At 66.1% G+C, this 20,799-nt stretch overlaps 3 protein-coding genes across 3 annotated transcripts; 1 reads left to right on the top strand and 2 right to left on the bottom strand.

Moving 5' to 3' along the window:
• Positions 1–34: 34 nt before the first annotated feature.
• CHLRE_07g352400v5 (uncharacterized protein) lies at positions 35–7,114 on the bottom strand. The gene is made up of 16 exons (XM_043064588.1): positions 7,036–7,114; positions 6,836–6,893; positions 6,356–6,522; positions 5,940–6,150; positions 5,680–5,746; positions 5,238–5,520; positions 4,946–4,991; positions 4,632–4,829; positions 3,890–4,203; positions 3,666–3,734; positions 3,230–3,362; positions 2,813–2,991; positions 2,475–2,587; positions 1,944–2,185; positions 1,636–1,821; positions 35–1,442 (listed from the first exon to the last, which is right to left on the bottom strand). The coding sequence occupies exons 1-16, from the start codon at positions 7,069–7,071 to the stop codon at positions 583–585; spliced, it is 3,162 nt and encodes a 1,053-aa protein (XP_042923156.1). The 5' UTR covers positions 7,072–7,114; the 3' UTR covers positions 35–582.
• A 112-nt stretch (positions 7,115–7,226) lies between these two features.
• Positions 7,227–17,288, top strand: CHLRE_07g352350v5 (uncharacterized protein). The gene is made up of 21 exons (XM_043064587.1): positions 7,227–7,732; positions 8,123–8,537; positions 9,001–9,084; positions 9,355–9,489; positions 9,877–9,966; positions 10,272–10,460; positions 10,919–10,987; positions 11,251–11,360; positions 11,625–11,787; positions 12,167–12,327; positions 12,646–12,799; positions 13,041–13,199; positions 13,425–13,500; positions 13,878–13,996; positions 14,302–14,466; positions 14,910–15,078; positions 15,383–15,594; positions 15,911–16,042; positions 16,333–16,420; positions 16,598–16,729; positions 16,825–17,288. The coding sequence occupies exons 1-21, from the start codon at positions 7,509–7,511 to the stop codon at positions 16,953–16,955; spliced, it is 3,177 nt and encodes a 1,058-aa protein (XP_042923155.1). The 5' UTR covers positions 7,227–7,508; the 3' UTR covers positions 16,956–17,288.
• Positions 17,289–17,314: 26 nt separating this feature from the next.
• On the bottom strand, positions 17,315–20,646 carry CHLRE_07g352300v5 (uncharacterized protein). Its single transcript, XM_043064586.1, has 9 exons — positions 20,443–20,646; positions 19,950–20,291; positions 19,664–19,738; positions 19,457–19,498; positions 19,236–19,286; positions 18,754–18,878; positions 18,401–18,455; positions 18,095–18,244; positions 17,315–17,769 (listed from the first exon to the last, which is right to left on the bottom strand). Exons 1-9 carry the CDS (start codon positions 20,542–20,544, stop codon positions 17,596–17,598), a joined length of 1,116 nt encoding a protein of 371 aa, XP_042923154.1. The 5' UTR covers positions 20,545–20,646; the 3' UTR covers positions 17,315–17,595.
• Positions 20,647–20,799: the final 153 nt, after the last annotated feature.

The raw sequence follows: 20,799 nt of genomic DNA, 5'->3' as shown, positions 1-20,799 counted from the left end.
TGAGGAGAACGCTTTGAATACCAGCCAGCTGCGTGACCCATTACCCTTGCCCGCCCACCACCTGTACGGCAATGGCAACGAATGGCATCGATGGCACGCGGGCTGCTGCACACAGCAAAGTCGCGCCATGACCAACATCCAGAAATCCAAAATACTGAAGAAACATCGACATTACCGTATGCACTATGCAGGTACAAAAAGTAAGGTACCCTGGCTAAGGGTGAGCCTCGGGTAGCAATCCCACACGCCTGCTTGACAGGGCGTTCCCCCCCGTGGGCCACGATGGCCCATTGTCGCCCCCTTCTGCAGCCCTTTCACACCATTAAGAACACCTTGTGACGTCACAGACACGTGAGCTCACTCTACCTTTCCTTCTGGCCATGCCGCACCTCGTCTCACCAGTCTCCCATTGCTGATTGGTCCAGAAGCGCACGACAAACCGGATTGCATCCTGCACAGCCTCAGTCCTCACCATGGCTCATATCCACATTCTGCCGGCCTTCCATCATCCCGACAGTGTCCAGCCCCCTCCATTCAGCCCGGGCCGACGACCTGTTGCCGCCACGTCACACCAACAAACTCTTACACCAGCGACTCACCAGCCGCTGCCGGCTCCAGCAGCATGCGAAGCAGCCGGCGGCGGTTCGCGCCCGCGTCCGGCGACGCACCCGCCGCCAGCGGCGGGAGCCACCAAGCGCTGAGGGCGCCCGCAAGCCTCGCAGCACTGAGGCCGTTGGCAGCGACCGCCGCTGGCGCCAGCGCGGAGCGCAGCACAGGCAGCAGCGCTGCCAGCACGCCACGCGACGCCGCGTCGCAGTGGCGGCGCAGCAGCGCGGCCGCATCGCCCGGCGAGACCGGCGGCGCGGCGGCGGCGGCGTCCGCCGCGGCGGTGGAGATGAGGGGCTGCGGCAGCTGGCCGCACCACAGCAGCAGCAGCGCCGCTACGTCGTGAGGCGCGGCGGAGGGCGGCACGCCGCAGCCGCCGTCCAGCGGCAACCGCACCGCCTCCAGCGCCCGCAGCAGCGCACACTGCCCCGCCCGGCTCGCCGGCTGCTGCGCCGCGGCGGCGGCCTCCACGCCGGCATCCGCCTCCGCCGCCTCCGCTGCTGCTGGCGCCGTTGCGGCTGCGGGCTCCGACTCGGGCGCCGCGCCAGCGCGCGCCGCCGCCTCGGGCGCCGAGTCCACCAGGATGCCCGGTGTCCGCAGCGCCGCGCCGCCATCCGCCGCCAGCGCCGCCAGCAGCGCCGCCACCTCTCGCGGCACCGCCGCCGCCTCGCCCTCGCTGCCGGCCTCGGGCGCAGGTGCAGGGGTCAGTGCGAGCGGCCCGACACCCAGCCCCGCCGCCAGTTGCTCCGCCTCGGCCGCCGGCAGCACGCCACCGGCACGCCCCGGCGCCAGCAACGCGGCCAGCGGCATACCCAGGAACGACCGCCGGTAGCGGCCTGCGGGAACACAAGAGGGGGAGGAGGAGGAAGAGAAGCGTGTAAGGAATGTCCGTGGCAAGCGGTACGAGTGGGCAGATTGTCACTTTTACACCACGGCATGTGCACTCCAGCCACCTCAAGGCATCGCCTGCACCCAACCCACTGCCTGGCTGCTCCCCTTCCCTCCCTTCCCCTGCTGCTGCTGCCTCACCCCCAATGCTGATGAACTTGTCGCCGCTGTCCTCAATGCGGAGGATCACGATGCAGTCCAGCGAGCCGCCCGCGCTGCTGCCGCCACCGCCGCGGCCGCTGCCCGCCACGTCAGCTGACAGCGCCGCCGCCGCGCCGCCCGGGCCACCCGCCACCAGCACCGACAGGTCCAACTCGCAGGTGGCACCTGTGGACACGTGGATGGGGATGGGTCAATGGGTGGGTGGGTGGGTGCGTGCGAATGTGCATTAAGGACGCACCCACAACCACAGCCGCCCACCCGGCCGCCCGCGCCGCCCGCACACCCACCCGCCGCCAGGACGCCCTCCGCCGGCGTGGCCGTGAGCCACGGCGGCAGCGGCGGCGTCTCGTCGTCAAGCCCGAACTTGCCGCCGCCGCCCTTGCCGCCGCCGCCGCCTGCGTTGGGCGGCGGGATGAAGTGCCAGATGGCCTCCACGGGCCCGGTGTTGGACAGCGTGACGCGCAGGCGCACGTGCCGGCCCGGCGCCACCCAGTCGCCCGCCTCCAGCACCACCGGCTCCACCGTGACCCTGTGGAGGGCGGGCGGCGGCGTCAGGAGGAAGCCGAGCGGATGGGGCGAGTGGGGTCGCGGGACAGGGAGGCGGGTGTGGGCGGGGAAGGCGAGGGGGGGTGCTGATGGATGGAGGTGAGTGGCCATTAGGCGGGCCCGCGCGGCACCGATCCGGTTTGTGCAAGTGTACAACCCGCGCACGCCGTGCCCGCCCCGGCCCATGCCACGTGCCCCTGTTGCTGCTGCTGCTGGCCCTGGCCCTGGCTGCTACCGCCGCTGCCGCTTCTCAGTCTCGGCCTGCCACTCACTTGGGCCGCATGCTCTGCTGCATGAGGTCCACCGCCCTCAGCGCCGCCTCCAGCAGCGACTCGATCTTGGGCCGGTCGTACGACACCACCTGGGCCGAGAACAGCGAGCTCACCTGCGCACGGCGGGGCACAGATAGCGCGCACATTACAATTGCATACACAGTCAGATACGCGTAAATCCTAATCAGGTCGCAGGCGGTGAATGGACTGCGGTGGCGCGCGCTGTGCAGTCCCCGCAACTGTAGGGTGCGCAGGCGCGGCAAGGGGCTACACACGCAACCGGGTCCACCACGAGCCGCACACTGCATTCCCGCACCCCAGCAGCGGCCATCACTCACCGGGCGGTGGTCGCTGAACGCCAGCTCGCCACGCCAGTAGCCCAGCTGCTTCAGTGTGGCGGCGGCCGTCCCGCTGCTGCCGGCAGCCGCCGCCTGGTCGTGGGCGCCGGCACGTGTCCACCACAGCACTCGGTCGCACCAGGCGGGCGTGCGACGCTTGTGGCTCTCGGCGTCGGGGCCTGGGGGCACCGCCGCGGCGCCCGTGGTCAGTCCGCAACGTCGTTCCCCAAGGGCCCCAGGCCGTCATCGGCATCGGCTGCTGCTGCTGCTGCTGCCAACACGCCAACCGTCTTTTTGAAGCCATGCTCAAGCTACAAACTCTTCACGTGTCGAGTGACACAAACCCAGCGCGGGTGCCTTCCCACCACCCACCCACCCAAACACCCAAACACAAAATCCGCCGCACCCCCCACTCACCCACGACCGCGCTGGGCCCCGTCACAGACGCGGAGTCGGCGTCCTCCGCCACCGCCAGGTCGGCCTGGGACTGGGACGCGGGCTGCGGAGCCAGCGCCGCGGAGGAGGCGGAGGCCGACGGCGCGTCATCGCCCTGTGGGGCCCAGGTGAAAGCAGACGACCGGGACAAGGGGAGGTTAGCGAGGAGGTTGGCGAGGAGGTTAGCGAGGAGGTTGGCGAGGAGGTTGGCGAGGAGGTTGGCGAGGAGGTTGGCGAGGAGGTTGGCGAGGAGGTTGGCGAGGAGGTTGGCGAGGAGGTTGGCGAGGAGGTTGGCGAGGAGGTTGGCGAGGAGGTTGGCGCGATGGCCGCAACGCCGCGACGTTGTGATGGTGCAGAAAGGAATCCTTTCCGTACACGTGGTTCTTAGCAGTGGGCGCACCGGCCTTCATGCACTCACGTTGTATGTGTTCGTGCCGACTTTGTATTTGTAGGTGGGCGCAAATGTGATCCTGCCCTCGTGCCAGCCCTGTGGGTGCCGGCATGCTTTTGCAGGTCAGGCAAGCACATACCCGCACATCAACGGCGCCGCCTGCAGACTCCAATACCGTACACAACCCTAACGAGCAGACACAGGTACCAAACTCAGTGCTAACACAGGTAGCATCACGAATTGCGACCCACCTTGAACACGCGCCCCGCCGTCCGCTCCCGGTGCAGCTGGTCCACATTGATGAGCGCGTCCAGCTTCCCCGAACGAATCGCGGCGCGAGCATCCGCATCCGTAAGCAGCCCACCGCCACCCGCCGCCTTCGGCGCCACCGGCGCAGCAGCAGCAGCCCCGGCGCCGGAGTTGCTACTGCCGGGCTGGGCTGCTGCTGCTGCTGCCGCGGGTGCTACAGCAAGTCTGTAGTTGAGGTCTCCCACCCAGATGGCCAGGTCGTGGTCGGTGATGCCGCAGGGCCAGGCGGGCCAGTGGCCGGGGCCCAGAGAGGCGCCTGCACGCGTGGCACGAACGCGAACACAATAAGTGCCGCGTGTGAAACCCTGGCTCCCAGCTGAACCCCTTCTCTCATTTGGTACCACCAACACGCTCATGTAAGGTCAGCTCTCCATGTCTTCCCAGCCACCTCTGCCCATCACGCCCTCACAGCCAGACCAACACGCTCACTCGGCCGGCTCGTTCACCTCCTGGCCCCCTGGCCTTAGCGCCCTCCCTGCACCACCGCCCAGCCCGGCACCACCGACGCCTGCAGCCCCCTCGCCCCTCGCCCTCCCTACACCACCGCCGCCGCCTCCGGCCTCACCCCCGCCCCCTAGCCCCTTTGTACCTGGCTACGACTTCACTTCGTAAACTTGATGCATGTAACCCCCTAGCCCGCCCGCCCCCCCCCCGCCCCTGCCCGCCAGCCCACCCCGCACTCACTGACGGCCGCCGCCGCGGACGCCGTCATGGGCACCGCGCCGCCACCGTCCAGCCCGCTCGCAAAGGCCGCCCGCCGCAGGATGTCGGCCACGTCGGCGTTGCGCTTCAGCTCGTCGCCCTCCGCCTCGCCGGCGGTGAGGTGCGCCGCCACGAACACCAGGCTGCTGTCAAACAGCCGCAGCCGCGCAGCCACCGCGCCTGTGGGTTACGTTTATGGTTAGGTAAGAAGTGGACTAGTAGTGCGGGGTTAGGGGGATGGGGCGTGGCGTGGCGGGAGGACTAGGAGGAGCCGGGTGCGGGGCCACTAAGCTCACCTTTGTTGCCAAGGTATCCGCCGAAGCCGGTGGCCACAGTCGTCACCTGGGGCACACGACAGTGTGTGACGTGACACGACGTGACGGCAAACAGCCGCGTCACGCGGACGGGAAAGGATAGAGCGGGAACGCTGACCCGAACAGTTGTTGTTTGGACGAAAACGTCTGGGCCGAATACACCATGCCGCCTGCCGTGATGTTCTGGCCACACCAAGCATGCCCTGCCTCACATGCCAACGCCACACCTTCCGCCACCACACCCAACCATCCACCCGCCCACCCAGCCGCCCACCTGCACGCCGTGCACTGCGCTGAGCAGGCTGCGGCGCACCCACACGCTGAGGTACACGCCCACCAGCTGCTTGCTGGCCACCTGCACGTACGTCGAGTCCTCAACCCCCGAACCCCCCTCAGCGCCGCCGCCGCCTGCTCCACCGCCACCGCCGCCGCCTTCCAGCTGGCTGCGCGGCGGGGGGCCGCCCTGCCACTTGGCGTCCAGCATGGCGGCGGCGGCAGCGGCAGCGGCGGCGGTGCCGGGCGCCGCGGGGCCCAGCGTGCCGTAGCGCTGCGCCGCCCTGTGGCCCAGACCGCGGCGTGCGAGGGGCGTGACGTAAGCTCAAGGCGACGTGGTTTCTTCTGCCGGCCTACCCCATTTGCAAACAGGTATCGCACCCCACAACTTCGCATCGATATAGCTTCACAAAAGTTCACAAAGCTGCTCGAGCAGCACCCACCACTCCTCTCCGTTAAGATGGGCGGCCAGGCAGCGGTCCCACGCGTCCACATTGTCATTGGCCAGGACTGAAGGGGAGGGCGGCAGAGCAGTGTGTGTATAGCAGGTGGCGGGGGCAGCGCTGGTTCGCGCGTGTGCGGTGTTGCCACATGAAATGGGGGTTGAGGTCACGGTCGTGGTCAGTGCCACGAGAACAACTTACTGCCCATTCAGCCATGGCCCTGCCGGAGCCGCCCAGGCCTGACGCCAGCGCCCACCCACCTCCCATGACGCTGCCGGCGTTAAGCGGCACCAGCTCCTGGAACCCCACAGCCACCACGTCAGCACCGCCCGGAGCCGCGGCGGCGGCGGCCGGGCCCGCCTGCGGCGGCACCCGCGCCCCCGCCCCCGCCCCCGCCGCGCCCGGCCCCAGCCAGTCATCCAGCCGGATGCCTGGGTGCGGCTTTTTGCCGCCCACGTTGTAGGTGGCCACCTGCGGGCGATGCAGCGGAGTGGGCGAGAGGCCGAACACGGCGTGCGGTAAGCCTTCGGGATGAGCGACCAGTTCACAAACGCTGCAAGCTTGTTCCCCTGTGCTGTCATCACGGATGCAACTGCTACCACAGCAACGCAGGTGGGGCGGTGCTACAGCAACAGCAACTGGGGAGATGGCTGTAGCAGAGTAGTGTCGTGCTGACCTGGATGGTCAGGTTGCGGTGGCGCGTGTACTCGGTGGCGGGCGTGCGCGCGAAGTGCTGCCGCACGTGGCGCGAGCGCACATTGCGCAGCAGGTGCTCGAGCACCGGATCCAGTCCGCCATCGCCCGCGCCGCCATCGCCACCCTTGGGGGCGCCACCCGGCCGAGCTGGGGGTCCGGGGTTCGGGGATGGGTGGAAGAAGGGGGTGGGGGGTGGGGTGGGAGTGGAAGGTCACACATGAATGTCAGGGGGCGAGGGTCGTTACGGGGTGTTGCGCGGAAGTCCCCGGCAGCTAGAAGTCTCCCGAGCAAGCGCCCCTTCCACTTCTTCACGCAGCAGATGACGAAAGTGCTGCTGGTGGCTGGCCTGGGAGTCTATGTGGGGGCAAAGCCACAGCTGAGCCAGCCCGTTCGCGCGACTGAATCGAGTGCCCGGTCCATCTTCCCACAGCCCTTGGCATATCGCTGCGCTCCTTACTACCTTTGGCCGGTACGTGCCTCCCATCATTGTATGAGGCAATGTCGTCCGCCAGAGCGACCTGCACAGACGTGCAAAGCGCTCAAACTACAGCCAACTCCCGCAATCCCCAGCGTCGCGTGAATATGTAGTCCCGAAAACAGCAGCACAAGTTTTGAGATGCCAACTTGCTAAAATGTAGATAGACTGTGTGCTCCACGCACCGCTTTCCTCGCCACTTGCCCAAACAGCTTCTTCATTTTTGCTTCCTGCTTGCCTATACGTGCATTGATACTGAAGGACGGATATTCAATGATATGCCGTGTACAGAGCCAAAGGAATTCAGAACACTGCTGCACATGCATTCCTCCTTCATGCAAAGACCACTTTGGTCCATAGGCGCTTGGAGCCCTAGATCTTGCAATCCGCTTCGTTTAGGATTGTTTCTGTGAAGTTACATTTACGGGTCAGGTTTGCAGTTTGGGGCCCGCGACCGGGGCGAATCCGCGATGTCTCTTTAGGTCGAATTCCGTTTATGAGGATGTCGGGAATGGCCATTCGCTGTGCGGCCTCGGGATCGCTCTTGGCGAGTCCTGCCGCGAGCTCTCGGCCGGCTTGGAGGGCTGCGCCAGTGCTTTGCAGTCCGCGTGTCCCTTGCACGCCCCTAGAACTAGGCGTCAGCTGCCGGCGATCATGCATGCAGCGGAGATGGAGCCGAGCAGCTAACGTGCGCACTCTGGCCACATCGCGAGGAGAGCAGCCGCAAGACTCGGGTCCCAGCACCAGTGGGCGGGCCGAACTCCCGCTTGATTCCGGGATTGGAAAGCTCATATCTACGACAGCAAAGGCTATCGGGCTGGTGGGCTTGATGGCTGTCGCGGTCCTCTCCGGGCCAACTCGGGCGGCGCATGCGCGCGACAGGTGAGCCTGGCGGACCCAAATCGGTGACGAACGCGGGAAACAATGCTTATGCGCAATTGGGATGGGGCGTGGGGGCCGAGATCCAGCGCGTGTCGAGGGAACTCCGGGAGGGGGGTTCGGGGGGTCGGGGTCGGCCCCGGGACTGCCACGCTCGGCCGGTTGCGTGAGGACGCACTGAGCTCAGACCGGGGCGCCAGCGGTAGCAGCCCCTCGCCCCTACCGAGCTGCCACCTTGTGGCTGGGCTGATGTCCGCGTGACGCGCATCTGGGTGCGGCCACGAGCATGCCGGCCCGCCCAGATGCGAGCCACACCCACACCCCTCCGCGCCCTCCATACGCCCCGCCGCTCACCTGCCCTCCACACGCGCTCACACACACGCTCACACACAGGCTGTCAGCGCAGCCAGCCGCCGAGGCGCTCATCCACCACCAACAGCCATACCAACAGCCGCACCACCACCAGCAGCAGCACCGCAGCGCTGGCGCCGTCGCCAACCCAGTCCTCTCAGACCTGGCCGCGGCGCCCGCCACCCTGGAGCCCGCCACCCTGGAGCCCGCCACCTCCACCACCAGCGCCCTGACCCCGGTGGAGGCGGCATACAGCGCCTACCTCCGCCGCATCGCGGAGGCCTACCTGGCGGAGCACCCGCAGATGGCGGCGCCGGAGCACGCGGCGCACGTGGCGCGGGTGGTGCGCAGCCGGGCGCTGGGCACGCCGCTGTCGTTCGACGAGCTGATGCGGTCGGCGGTGCCGGCGCCCGGCGAGGTGCCCAACCGCAACAGCCGCGGACAGGTGGCGGAGCAGGTGCGTGTGCGTGCGTGTGTGTGGAAGGGCGTGGAGATGTGTTTTTGGTGGGGTTTAGGGGGGTGAGGCGGGGGGTTGCAAAGATGGTTGGAAAAGCGGTACCGGCGGGGGAGATGAGGCGGGTGGTGGTGGTGGTGGTGGTGGTGGACGGCGGCACGGGCGCAGTTGGGGTGGCAGGGGCGTGCGCTGGACAGCCCCTGGGCGCAAGGTTGGGAGGCAGGCAAAGGGCCGCGTGTCAACAAGCCGACACGCCGGCACACGCGACACTGGCGCGACACGGACCGGCAAGCAGGCAGCGAGTCAGCTCACGGAGACTAGTCGCGGGCCAACCACTCCATCTTGCTGCCCCCAACCCGCTCTGTCCTCTGCCCCCTCCTCTCTCCCTATGCTACTGTACCTGCCTACGCCTTCACTTCTTAATTAACCATGAATGTATTCCCCCCGCCCCTGTGTTGCCCTGTAGGTCCGCGCCATCCTGGACCAGTACGACCGCGAGGACTTCGACCTGGGCATCAAGCAGTTCATGCTGGAGGCCAAGGTCAAGGCGGTGAGTGGCGGGAGCGCGGAGGTGCTGGATATGGAGGCGGGAGGGGCGGAGGAGGGGCTGGGGGCGGGCCTGCAGGCACGTACCTACGGCAAGAAGGACACGTGCGGCACGGCCCCTGGGGCGCTGTGTGGCGGGCAACCTGCCAAGCACGAGACGGTCACGATGCGGGGGAGGCGACAGCTACCTGTCCGCAGCCGCGGCTGTGGCATTCACCAACACCTGCACGCACGCTCATGACAACGCACACGCGCATTCCCCGCCTACACACAGAAACTGGAGGCTGCCAGCCGCGGCACCTCCCGCGACCGCGCCGCGCCCAAGGACTACGAGGAGGCGCTGGCGGCGGAGCTGTTCGCGGCGGAGGAGGGCGCGGCGCCCAAGGAGAAGGCCAAGACCGAGGACATGGTGCGGGCGGGGTTTGGGCACGGGTGTTGGGGGAGAGGGTTTTGGGGTCGGAGTTACTCAGAAGTCAAGGCGTGGTCAGGAACAGTAGTATGCGGGGTTAGAGGGTTTGGGGGGAGAGAGGAGGGGCGAGCGGGAAGGAGGGGAGGGTGGAGAGGATATGGGTGGTGTGGAATGACTCAGGAGGAAAGGGTATGTAGGTGTAGGAAGATGGGCGGAAAGGGAAGGGGGCTGGTGGGGATAGGAATGGATCTGCAAGGAAGGTGGAGGGGGTTGGGCGCGCAGGCGGGTTGGCGGCGCGGGGTGAGGCAGAGTCACGATACACACGTGTCGACGACGCACGCGGGCTGAGCGCACTGGCCGTTGCGGCCGCTTGCCGTCTGTGTGCAGGTGGACGACGCGTTCACCACCGAGGTGGTGGAGGAGGCCATGGCGCTGTTCGGGGACGCCAACAGCGTCAAGACCGCCTGGCGCACACAGGTGGGCGCGCGTGGGGGCGCGTGGGGGCGTGGGGGCGCGTCGGGGCGTGGGGGCGCGTCGGGGCGTGGGGGCGTGTGGGGGTGTGTGGGCGTGGGCGTGGGCGCGTGTGAGGCGCGGTGCTTGACAAAGAGGAGAGGGCAAGCGCAGCGAGCTGCGCGGCGAGCGAGCGGGGGAGAGACCGTCAGGCGTGGGGGAAAACGTAAGCCGTCACGGCCGAGAGGGGATGTCAAGCGGTCACGGGCCCGGATGCAGTCCCAACCCGCCCCCGGCCCCTCCCTCCCTCCCGGTGCCCCCTCTCCCTACAGGAGGTCCTGCGCGAGCTGAGCTACACGCAGCTGTGGGCGCTGGTGGGCGAGGGCCACGTGGCGCGGGTGCGCTTCTACGGCCCCGAGAAGAACAAGGTCATGGCCACCACGCGCGCCTCCGCCCCCGGCGGCGAGCGGCTGTGCAAGGTGGTGCTGCCGCCGGACCCGGAGCTGCTGGACCACCTGGTGGTGAGGGGGGGAGGGTTACATTCATGACTAGTTAAGGAAGGGGGGAAGGGGGCTGAGGGGGGAGGGGAGGGGTGGGAGGGGAGCGCGCGCGCGCGTGTGTGTGTGTGTGTGTGTGTTTTGGGGTGGGGTATGGGGGTGGGTGGGTGGGTGGGGGGTAAAGTCAGACCCAAACGGGAGACAGGGGGAGAGGGGGGACCCGGAGCGGCTGGACCCCTGGGTGGTGAGCGGCGAACGGGGGGGGGAGGGGGGCGGAGGAGGTTGCCCCCGATACCTGAGCCATTGATGCACAGGTGTAGAGGAGGGCAAAAGGAAGGCGGCGGCGGAGGGTCGTGTGGGGTTTGATTGGGGCCATGCTCCAGAAATCACCCAACGGGCGACGCAACGCCCCCCTGACGTCCCTCACTGCCGCTCCTCACTTCTGCCCACCCCCTCACTGCTGCCTCACGCGCCGCACTTAGTCCAACGGTGTGGTGGTGGACACGGGTGTGACGGAGGACGACCGCCTGCGGGCCAGCCTGCTGGTGCAGGTGAGGGGGGATGTACAGGGGAGCGGGGTGGAGGGTGGGCGGGTTGTTTGCAGCAATCCCAATAGTAGACCGGAGATTTTGAAGGCGTGGCAAGGCACGTTACGGTGGACTCAGGACTGCAGTACCGACGTCGATGCGTGGTTGTGAGGTTGGGGCTGGGCTCGCCATGCAATGATTTGCAAGGCAGGGTGCGAGAAGGGCGTATCTGGTTTCGTTTTTTGAAAGCTCCTTCCCGTGCCCTCCACCCCCACCCTCCCCCGCAGATGCTGCGCTACACGGTTCCCTTCATGGTGATCAGCGGCCTGTTCTGGATGATCCACACCTGGATCCTGGACCCGCTGCCCAACAAGTTCCGACGCCAGGAGTTCATCAGGTGCGTGTGTGTGTCGTGATGGCGGGTCGGGCGAGGGCGGGGAGGGGAGGGGGGCCGGGCGGCAGGGGGCGGCAGTTTGGAATGCTCACCGGCGAAGGCGGCGGGTGAGGGTTTGGGCGTTTGGCAAGTTTTGCTGACCGCCTTGACTCGCCATCGCGACTCACTCGCGCTCGCGCTATGCCGCTCTCTCCCCCACACCTCTTACTCTTAACTAGTCATGCATGTAACCCCCACGCATCCACCCACCCACCCACCCATCCACAGGTACCGGCGCGAGATGCTGCACGTGGCCTCCAAGCTCAACTTCCGCACCCCGGCCCGCGAGGTGCGCATCGACACCGGCAGCCCCGACTTCATCAAGTGGGATGACATCAACGGCATTGACGAGGTCAAGAAGGAGATCAACGAGATCATCGAGTACCTCAGGGTGAGAGAGAGAGCGCGCGTGTGCGTGTGTCATGGTACTGTGTTCATGTGAGGAGGGCGCGAGGGAGCAGCACCACTCCGGGGGCATCGGGCATTAATAAACAAAGCGACTGCTTTCATCTGGCGCGTTGGAAGCTATGCTGCAAAGCGCACCCAACAACCAGGCCCAAACGTGATACACTAACGCACAGCTCCCACCCCCACCCCCCTGGGCGCCCCCACCCCCACCCCCGTTCTCTGTACCAATCTTTGCAACCCCCACCTCCCCACCCCCACCTCCCCACCCCCGTCTACCACTTCCTTAACTAATTATGAATGTAACCTCCCCACCTGCCCACCACACCACCTCCCCACCTGCCCACCACACCACACTCCCCCAGAACCCGGCGCTGCTGCGCTCCCGCGGCGTGGCGCGCATCGGCGGCGTGCTGCTGGCGGGCGCTCCGGGCACCGGCAAGACGCTGCTGGCCAAGGCCATCGCGGCGGAGGGCGGCGTGCGCATGTTCACATGCAGCGGCACCGACTTCTATGACGTGTACAGGTGGGTGTGTGGGCGGGCGGGTGGGTGGGAGCGTGGGCGGGAGCGTGGGCGGGTCAGGGTTGTGGTTACCAGCCCAAGCGAACACCAAACCCGATGCAAAAGAGCGGGCATGGGGGAGATTATTCTGTTTTGGGGGTTAAAAGTGTGAGCGTGTGGGATCATGGGGGCGGATGCGGGGTCTGGATGGGTGCGGTGTGGGGCGCGCGGTGGGATATGCGGGGGAAGGGGCATGGATAGCACCACAATCCAGCAACGCCTGCTCACCCGCCCACCCACCCATCCACCCGCCCCCTCCCTCGCCTCCACGCGCTCTCACAGCGGCGTGGGCGCGCGCCGTGTGCGCGAGACGTTTGACCGGCTGCGCAACGCCGCGCCCGCCATCCTGTTCATCGACGAGTTCGACGCCATGGGCGCGGCGCGTGGCGCACAGGCCAGCGGCGACGAGTCGGCGTCCATCATCAACGAGCTGCTGGTGGGGCCATTGGGGGGGGGCTGGCCGGGAGGGGGGGAAGGTTAGGGATTGGGGGAGGCGAGGAAGGGCACGGTGAGGCCGCAAAGCTGGATGAGCATGACGGGGCTTAGGAAAGAACCCGCTGGCCGCCGGTGGCCGGCCGCCATCCCCTAGGCGGGGCCTGATGCCCTGTGACTTCTGACCTCGTCCTCCCTCCTCACCCTTCCCTTCTCCTTCTTCTGCTTCACTCTCACGCCCACAGGTCCAGATGGACGGCTTCGAGGACAACCGCGGCATTGTGGTGCTGGGCGCCACCAACCGGCCCGGAGCCATCGACTCGGCGCTCATCCGCCCCGGCCGCTTCGACCGCATCATCTACATGCCGCTGCCGGACGCGCTGGGGCGGGCCAAGATTATGCAGGTCGGGAGGGAAGAGGGGAAGAAAGGAAGGACGGGGTGGAAGGTTGAGGAGGGGTTGAGGAGGGGGCGGTTTGCGGCGGGTGGAACAAGGGTATTTGGTGGTGGTGCTGGAGAATAGGTGTGGTGTGCAGACTGGCCTCCTAGAAGACACGCCCTTTCACCGCACAAGTCATCCTCCCTCCGCCGTCCACCACCCCGCCACCACCATCCCCCGCCCCCCTCCCAGGTCCACGCCCGCAACAAGGCGGTGGACCCCAACATCAACTGGTACGAGGTGGCGCGGGCCATGGCGGGATTCACAGGTGAGCGCGGGCGTGTGTGTGACTGTGTATATGTGTGTGTATGTGTGTGTGTGGGGGGGGGGGGGCGCAAGTGGCAGGCCAGGTGCAAGTGGTTCCCACAGGGAGGGGCGAGGATGGAGGACAAAGCGCGCTGGTGTCCGGCGGGGCCGTGCGGGGCGCACAAGCGTTGGCCAGCAAGCACGTGTGCGTACGCTGCGCGGGTGTGGTGTGTGTTCCGCGTGCTGACTGCATCAGGCACCCGCTGCGCCCCTTGCTTGCTTGGGCGTCGCTATTTCTCCTTGCAACCCCATCCGCACCGTCCTGGCACCCCCACAACTCACCCCCACAACTGTACTACGGTATTTGACGAGCATGAATGCAACCTCCCTCCCCCTCAGGCGCGGACGTGATGGGTCTGATGGCTCGCGCCGCCCGCATGGCTGCTCGCCAGGGCCGCCACGCCATCACGGAGGACGACATCTACGCAGCCATGGAGAACAAGACCATGGAGGCCACGGTAGGAGGCGGGAGGGGGGTGGAAGCTAGGTCCAAATGTTGGAAACAGGATACAAGCAGGGGCGCGGGGGGGGGGAGGTACCATGTACCTGTGCACCGTGTATGGATCTGTTTCGTCCTGAGCGTGCCGCGCCGCACATCCTCCCCTGCTTCATCATGTCCCCCTCACACCCTTTCCCCCATGTTCAAAGTGTAACCCCCCCATCATCGGTACGCGCAACACCACACCTGCTGTCTACTTCGCTACACTTCTCTGTACCAATCCTTGCAACCGCCCCCCGCCTCCCTCCTCCCTCCCCTCCGCAGCTGGAGGCCAGCACTGCGGGCGACGGCGGCGGCCTGGTGGGCGGCGAGGGCGTGGAGGGCAGCCCCGACCCCATCCCGCCCCAGCTGCGCCGCGCCGTGTCGGTGTACGAGGCGGGCAAGGCGCTGCTGGCCTACATCACACCCGACTACGAGGAGATTGCGCGGGTGAGCGGGGGGGGGCGGCGGGAGGACAGGAGGGAGAGGGGTTGCGTAAACTCATGCTTGCTGTATAAGTGGTAGGCTAGTGGGGGGCAAGGGAGGCGGGGCGGAGGGAGGGAGGGGGGAGGGAGGGGGCGGGGGCGGGGGCGGCATAGGGAGGAGCTGTGCAAGACGGAATGGTTGTGGTGCACAGAGAGAAAGGGTTGGAGCAGGGGGGCGCGGGAGGAGCACAGGGCGAAGGAGCCGCCGGGGTGGATGCGGGATCGACAGCGGCATCCGTGAAGATGGTAGCGATCCGTTCCTGGGACGAAATGGCAGCAGCCCCTCTCGCTGCCTGCGATCAAATCCATCCATCCCCCATAAACGGCGGCCTCCCTTGTTACCACCCTGCCCTCACCTCGCACACCTCAACCCCCGCTCCCCCCCCCACCCCCCCCCCCCATCTGCAGGTGTCGGTGTGCCCGCTCAACGTGCTGACCGGCTTCACGCTGTTTGTGGAGGACGAGGACAAGAACGTGAACGCCATCCTCACCCGCTCCGAGCTGGAGGGCCGCATGGTGGTGCACCTGGCGGGCCGATGCGCCGAGAAGCTGGTCATGGGCGAGGGCCAGATGACGGGTGCGTAGGGGTGGGACGGGTGGGCGGATGGGTGGGTGGGTGGGCGGATGGGTGGGCGGATGGGGGAGGGGTGGGAGGAGAGGTGGAGGCGTGGAGGTGTGGGATGGGGTGCGCTGGGAGGAAGGGGGCATCGGGGTGGGGCTGACATGACAGGGCGGGCGCCGCGCGATAGGGGCTTTTGTGAGATGTGTGTGCAGCGCACACGGCATACGGTGCACCCGGGCCTATGCCCGAAACCCGCTGCATCTTGATGTCTCTTGTTGCTTTCCTGACCCTAGACCCGCGACCCCCGCAACCCCCGCAGGCATGGGCTCGCCCGACCTGTTCCACGCCAACCTCATTGCGCGCGAGATGATCATGTCCATGGGCATGGGCCGCCGCACCGGCCCCATCGACCTGCTGCGCGTGGCCGCAACCAGCGAGGCCGCCAGCGGCGCCGACACGCTGCGGGCGGGGCCGGCGGCGGCGGACGGCGACCCCTTCTACTACCACACCACCGACATGAGCACGGAGCAGGTGTGTGTGCAAGCAGGGGGGGGTGGCGGAGGACGGACTTGCAGGATTGTAGAGGGTGACGTGGATGGCGGTGCCGCCAAACTTGGGTGAACCTTACGGTTCCGGCTGCCATGCCAGAACGGCGGGCTGCATGGGCCGTGCTGCAGACAGATGGCGCCAGTCCGCACCCCACCGCTCACCACCACCGCTCACCTGCCGTACGGCTGTGCCTGATCATCACACATCATGAATGTGACCCCTGCACATCGCCTTCTGTCAACTTCGCTACATTTGATTACCAATCCCCACTTTGCAACCCCCACTCCCCCCCCCCCAGGCCCGTGTGGCTCTGGCCGAGGTGGTGGAGCTGCTGGACGCGGCGGAGGCCAAGGCCATGTACGGCCTGGCCATCAACTGGCGCGCGCTGCAGGCGCTCACGCAGGCGCTGCTGGACAGGGGCACCATCACGGTGGGCAGGCGGAGGGGGGGGGACGGGGGGAAGGGGGGCTTGGGGGAGGAGGAGGTGCAGGAGGCGGAGGATGGGGAGGAGGTGGAATGGGGGAGGAGGCGGAATGGAGGAGGCCCGACGGGGGAGGAGCAGGAGGAGGAGAGCCAGGGTGCCGGGGCTACCGGGTGTGTGCAGGAGGAATGCGCTCGTGTGTACAATATGGGAAGCCTCATGAGCTGTCTAGCTGGGGCTCTCGCTAGGGCTCTTCTCATTGGATGTCCCGTATGTGAACGGCGCACACGCGCTTGCAGGGCAAGGAGGTGGCGCACATCCTGGAGTCCAACGGCGTCATCCACTTCCCCGACCCCTACACCACTGGCTTCGGTTGGGACCCCGATGGTGAGCGGGCTGTCGGGCAGCTGGTGTCGGCGACTGTCAGCTGCTGCCATACAGTTTCTGATCACGCCCACGCAGCAGTTGCATCCTGTAGAAGTTTGATTAATCCTGGAGAATCTCGCTAAGCAGTCGTGCGTGGACCCCTTCGCTTGCACCACCAACGCCACCACCACCTCGCAGGCAGCCTGCGCTACCCCTTCAAGCCGGACACGCCGCCGGAGGGCGGCAGCGGCGGCGGCGGCGCGGCGGCGGAGGGCTCGGCGCCGCAGACACCCGACCTCAGCGGCGCGCGCGGCAAGACCTGGTTCGCAGGTGCGCCATAGCGAGCACACGTGGGGTCAACTGCTCGTGCTGCTCCTGCCCGTAGGCTGCCTATCGTGCACACCCAAACAAACAAACCCACGCAGGCACGGCCTACGACGCGCCTCGCAACGCGGACGGCACCTTCAAGCACGGCTGGCACTGGAACATGCCCTTCTCCGTCAAGACCGAGCTGCCCGACTGGTACAAGAAGGAGGTGGAGCGCTACAGCTACTAGGCGGTGTGGGGGGGAGCAGGTGGAGTGGGATTAGGAGGACGGGGCAGGCCGCACCCAGGCTGTGTGACGAGCAGCAGTGTCAGGCCGGAACCAGATTTGGGGGAGCGACGGCTGCATGATGTGAGGCCTTGAGGGTGAGTAGGGAGACAGGACGGATGCGCGCTGCTGTCCTTTTTGTGGCATGGAGCATTGGGGCCACATTAGGCGGCGCAGTGAAGGGCACACTAAGGGCTGCTAGAGCTCTCTAGTCCTGGCACAGCTGGAGGAGGCAGGAGGGTGCTAGGGCGCTCGGCTGTAGCCTTGCAAGTGGGCCTGGTGTAAACACACGTGACACGGCCAACATCAAGCCCTTTTCCGCACGTACTCGGATAAATGCGGCTGTGTCATGTCAGATTGTCTCACAGCTTGCTTACGGGGCCAGCGACTGCAATCACCGCATCACGCCGTCGTACCACCCTAGCCTCACGAGATACGACCTGCGCCCCTTCACAGCAGTTGTGCCTCACTGCCTCGCACGAATACTGAGATCAACCATACTTCGGATTCAATTCACCAAGGGAACTTCAATACCGTCATGTCAGGCACCCCTCACTCCCTCAGCTCCATATAACACTGCCTTTCGCCATCAGCCCCATCGATGTCACCGCTGCTTCTCGGAGTCCGACGAGGGCGGCGACTTGCTGCCAGCTTCCCCGCTGCCGCTGCTGCTGCTGCTGCTGCTGCTGCTGCTGCTGCTGCCGCTGCTGCTGCTGCTGCCGCTGCCGCTGCCGCTGCTGCTGCCCGACGATGGCGTGCGCTGAAGCGCCTTGAGCACCTGCAAGGGTGTGCGATGGGACAGTGGGTGTGGGCATGTTGGTAAAGTCCCGTAGGGTGCAGCTGATTCCCAGAACCCAACAAATGGCACACAATTGGCAACGGCAGGGCAGGATTGAGCACCTGCAAGGGGAGCCCGGGCGACGATGCTGAGAAGTCAAGCCAGGCCGTAGCGCAGTGCCCCGTAAACGTGAATCTGTCCGTGCAAGCCACCACCCACCGCATTGATTGCGCCTCTCTTCCCCAAACGACCCAACTCCGTGACGCATTGTACCGGTATACCCATCACCACGTCGGCACACCCGTACCCCGCCAGCCCTCCGCACCTGCCGCACCGCCGCCACGTCCTGCCGACTGAGGGTGCTGACGCGGTCAAAGAAGCCGCGGATGGCGAACTGCAGCACGTCCCGGTTGTACTGCGTGAAGAAGGCGCGGGCCTCCAGCGCGGCGAACAGCCGCCCCAGCATGCCCTCCACCTGCACACGGCAGCATGCGGAGAGCAGCGGCGCAGCCCAGCGGCGCATGTTGTGAGGGTTCGGCGCACGCGGTGAAAGGACCCCGGGAACTGCTGAGCGGCGTGGCACAGTGTGGTATCACAGACATGAGGAACGGCAGGTGCGGCAGGTGCGCACCTCGCGACGTGAGGCAGGGTCACGCTTAGCTCCCAGCCCGGGCCTCCGCGGCGCCCTGCAACATCGCGCAGAGCGGGCGTCAGACAGTAGTTGGCGGGGCCAGGCATGCGCAGTGCCTGTCGTGAGCGTGAGTGCGCTGCAAGGGGTGGTGCCCTGCATCACCATGTCGCAATTGTTCCCAAACCGCCAGCAGCACGCGCACACGTAAACTCAGTAATTTCAGAATCCCCAACTCAACCCAACACCCCCCCCCCCCCCCCCATACACGTTCCGTTGACCCCTCCCCTTCCCTCCCCTTGTGTGCTGTCCTGGCACGCACTCAGCGAATGGTCTGGCCACATTCACAAACGCACCGGAACAGCTCATAGCACGTGATGAGCACTGCCTGCCCCAGGTTGAGGCTGTAGAAGTTGGGGTCGGTGTCGATGGTGAGGATGGCATTGGCGCGAACCAGCTCGTCGTTGTACAACCCGTTGTCCTGTTGGCAGTTGGCAGTCGTGGATGGTTGTGTAGTTACTGGCGGTTTGTTAGTTGGAGGTCAGAGGAGTGTGGGTGAATACGATACGGTTCATGGTATGATGGGTGCCATGTGACTCGGGCCCAGCTGCGCGCTGGTGCCGTGGAAAGTAAAAAGGGACGGACACCCATGCATGCCCGGCCGTTCCTTCCACCAATCCCACGCACGCCAGTTGGGCATCTGCTGCCCGGCCGTTGGCGGGATCCACGCATGCGCCTTAACCGCTCCCATGCATGCGCGGTGGTGCTGCACAACTGGGCTAGGTGCAACCAGCGGCCTAACCAGATCCAACTCCGCCCCTGGCTCTGGCAGCCGCACCTCGCGACCAAACATGACGCCGATGCGCGTGCCGGCGGGAGGCAGCGCGTCCTGCGGCGGGGTGGGGCGGGGTGGAGTTGCAAGGCAGCGTATAGCGGGCAAGCTATGAACATCTTGCGAAAGCAAAGCGCGGCTAAATGCCCCTTCCCTATATGATTCAGGATAATAAAAACGGGCAATACAGCCTGAACTGGCCCCCTGCAGCTGCACGCCGCACTGACCTGAACCTGACGCAGTAGCACCACGTCCTTTGCCAGCTTGTCCTGCGCGCAACAGGCAGGGGGGCGGCCGGGGGGGGCGGCAAGGTGTGCTTTTCGGGCGCCGTGTGTGGTAACACGAGGCCAAGGTCGTCATGCTAGGCCGCATGCCTCGTTAATAAGGCCTCCGCAAAGGCACCTCTACCAGCAACCTTCCCACCGCACACACACCTGGGCTCGCGGGCGCCCCGACGCCGCGTACACGTACTGCAGGTCCGCCAGCGCCGCATCAAGGTCGTCGTACACCTGTGCACACATGCACACACGCTGTCAGCCGCCAAGAGTGCGTACGGGAGCGCGAGCAAAGATCTTAAGTTTAGCTTTGATACGTGAGCAGGTCTCTTTTGTAATCAATGCAATCTTTGAATCAGACCGTACCGCCAAAACGCCGCGCCCGCTTTGTCCAGCACCCCTCCCCCCATGCCGCATCGAGCCCACCACAGGCCCGGCCACGTACCTTGGCGGCGTCAATCAAGTCCACCGCCCGAGCTGCCACCGCCCGGGCCTTCTCGTTGGGCCACTCCCCGCCCGCTGGCCGCACCAGTCGCAGCTCTCGCAGCCCAAAATTCTTCATGCCGCGAGCCGCAGCGCCTATGTTCTCACCGCGCTTGGGCTCAACCAAAATTACCACGATGTCATTGTTGGGCCCCGCTGACGGTGAGTTGCGGCCGCTGGTCGACGGGGCGTCGAGGTCGTCCGCGTCGCTAGCTGCGCTCAGCTCGCCGACTTCAGGCGTGGATGAGCTGGCTGCGGCGCAGCGGCGGGCCCCCGACGGCCGCGGGACGGAGGATGCCACGAACTGCGAGCAGGGGGTGGACACGCGCGGATGGTGCAGTGTACTTTGCTTGAGTGGGTCAAGCGATTCAATTTATGTGGTAACATGGTAACTGTTCTGGGTATAGTAGCGCTCTCTTCTGATGGGGGTCCCTTTGGTCAGAATTGCTGCCAACCTTGCATGGCTTGCCGAGTATCACCGGCGGCGCGCGGGTGGCGCGACATGGTAATGAGCTCTTAGACACAGCGCTGTGACACAATTTTAGTGATTGCAGCATTCTCCTGCCGCAAAGTTAAAGAAGCGACTGTCGCTTTCGCGCGGTTGTTTGTTTGGGCCACCCAGCTATCACAAATATGGTTTCTTACGTTACAGCCTCGTGAGGTAGTGACTGGGACACCTACACGAAAATAGTTCATGGCGTGCGCAGTGGCGTACTGGCGTACCCGTACCCGTCCTCGGCACGAAACACACCTGCCGGGCCTACGGGATTCCTCACTGCCATATAAGCACTACGTTGCACTCATCTTTGTGC

This window comes from Chlamydomonas reinhardtii, chromosome 7 (assembly GCF_000002595.2).
Source record: "Chlamydomonas reinhardtii strain CC-503 cw92 mt+ chromosome 7, whole genome shotgun sequence".
Lineage (NCBI taxonomy): Eukaryota > Viridiplantae > Chlorophyta > Chlorophyceae > Chlamydomonadales > Chlamydomonadaceae > Chlamydomonas > Chlamydomonas reinhardtii.
This window is presented reverse-complemented; position numbering and strand designations above follow the sequence as displayed.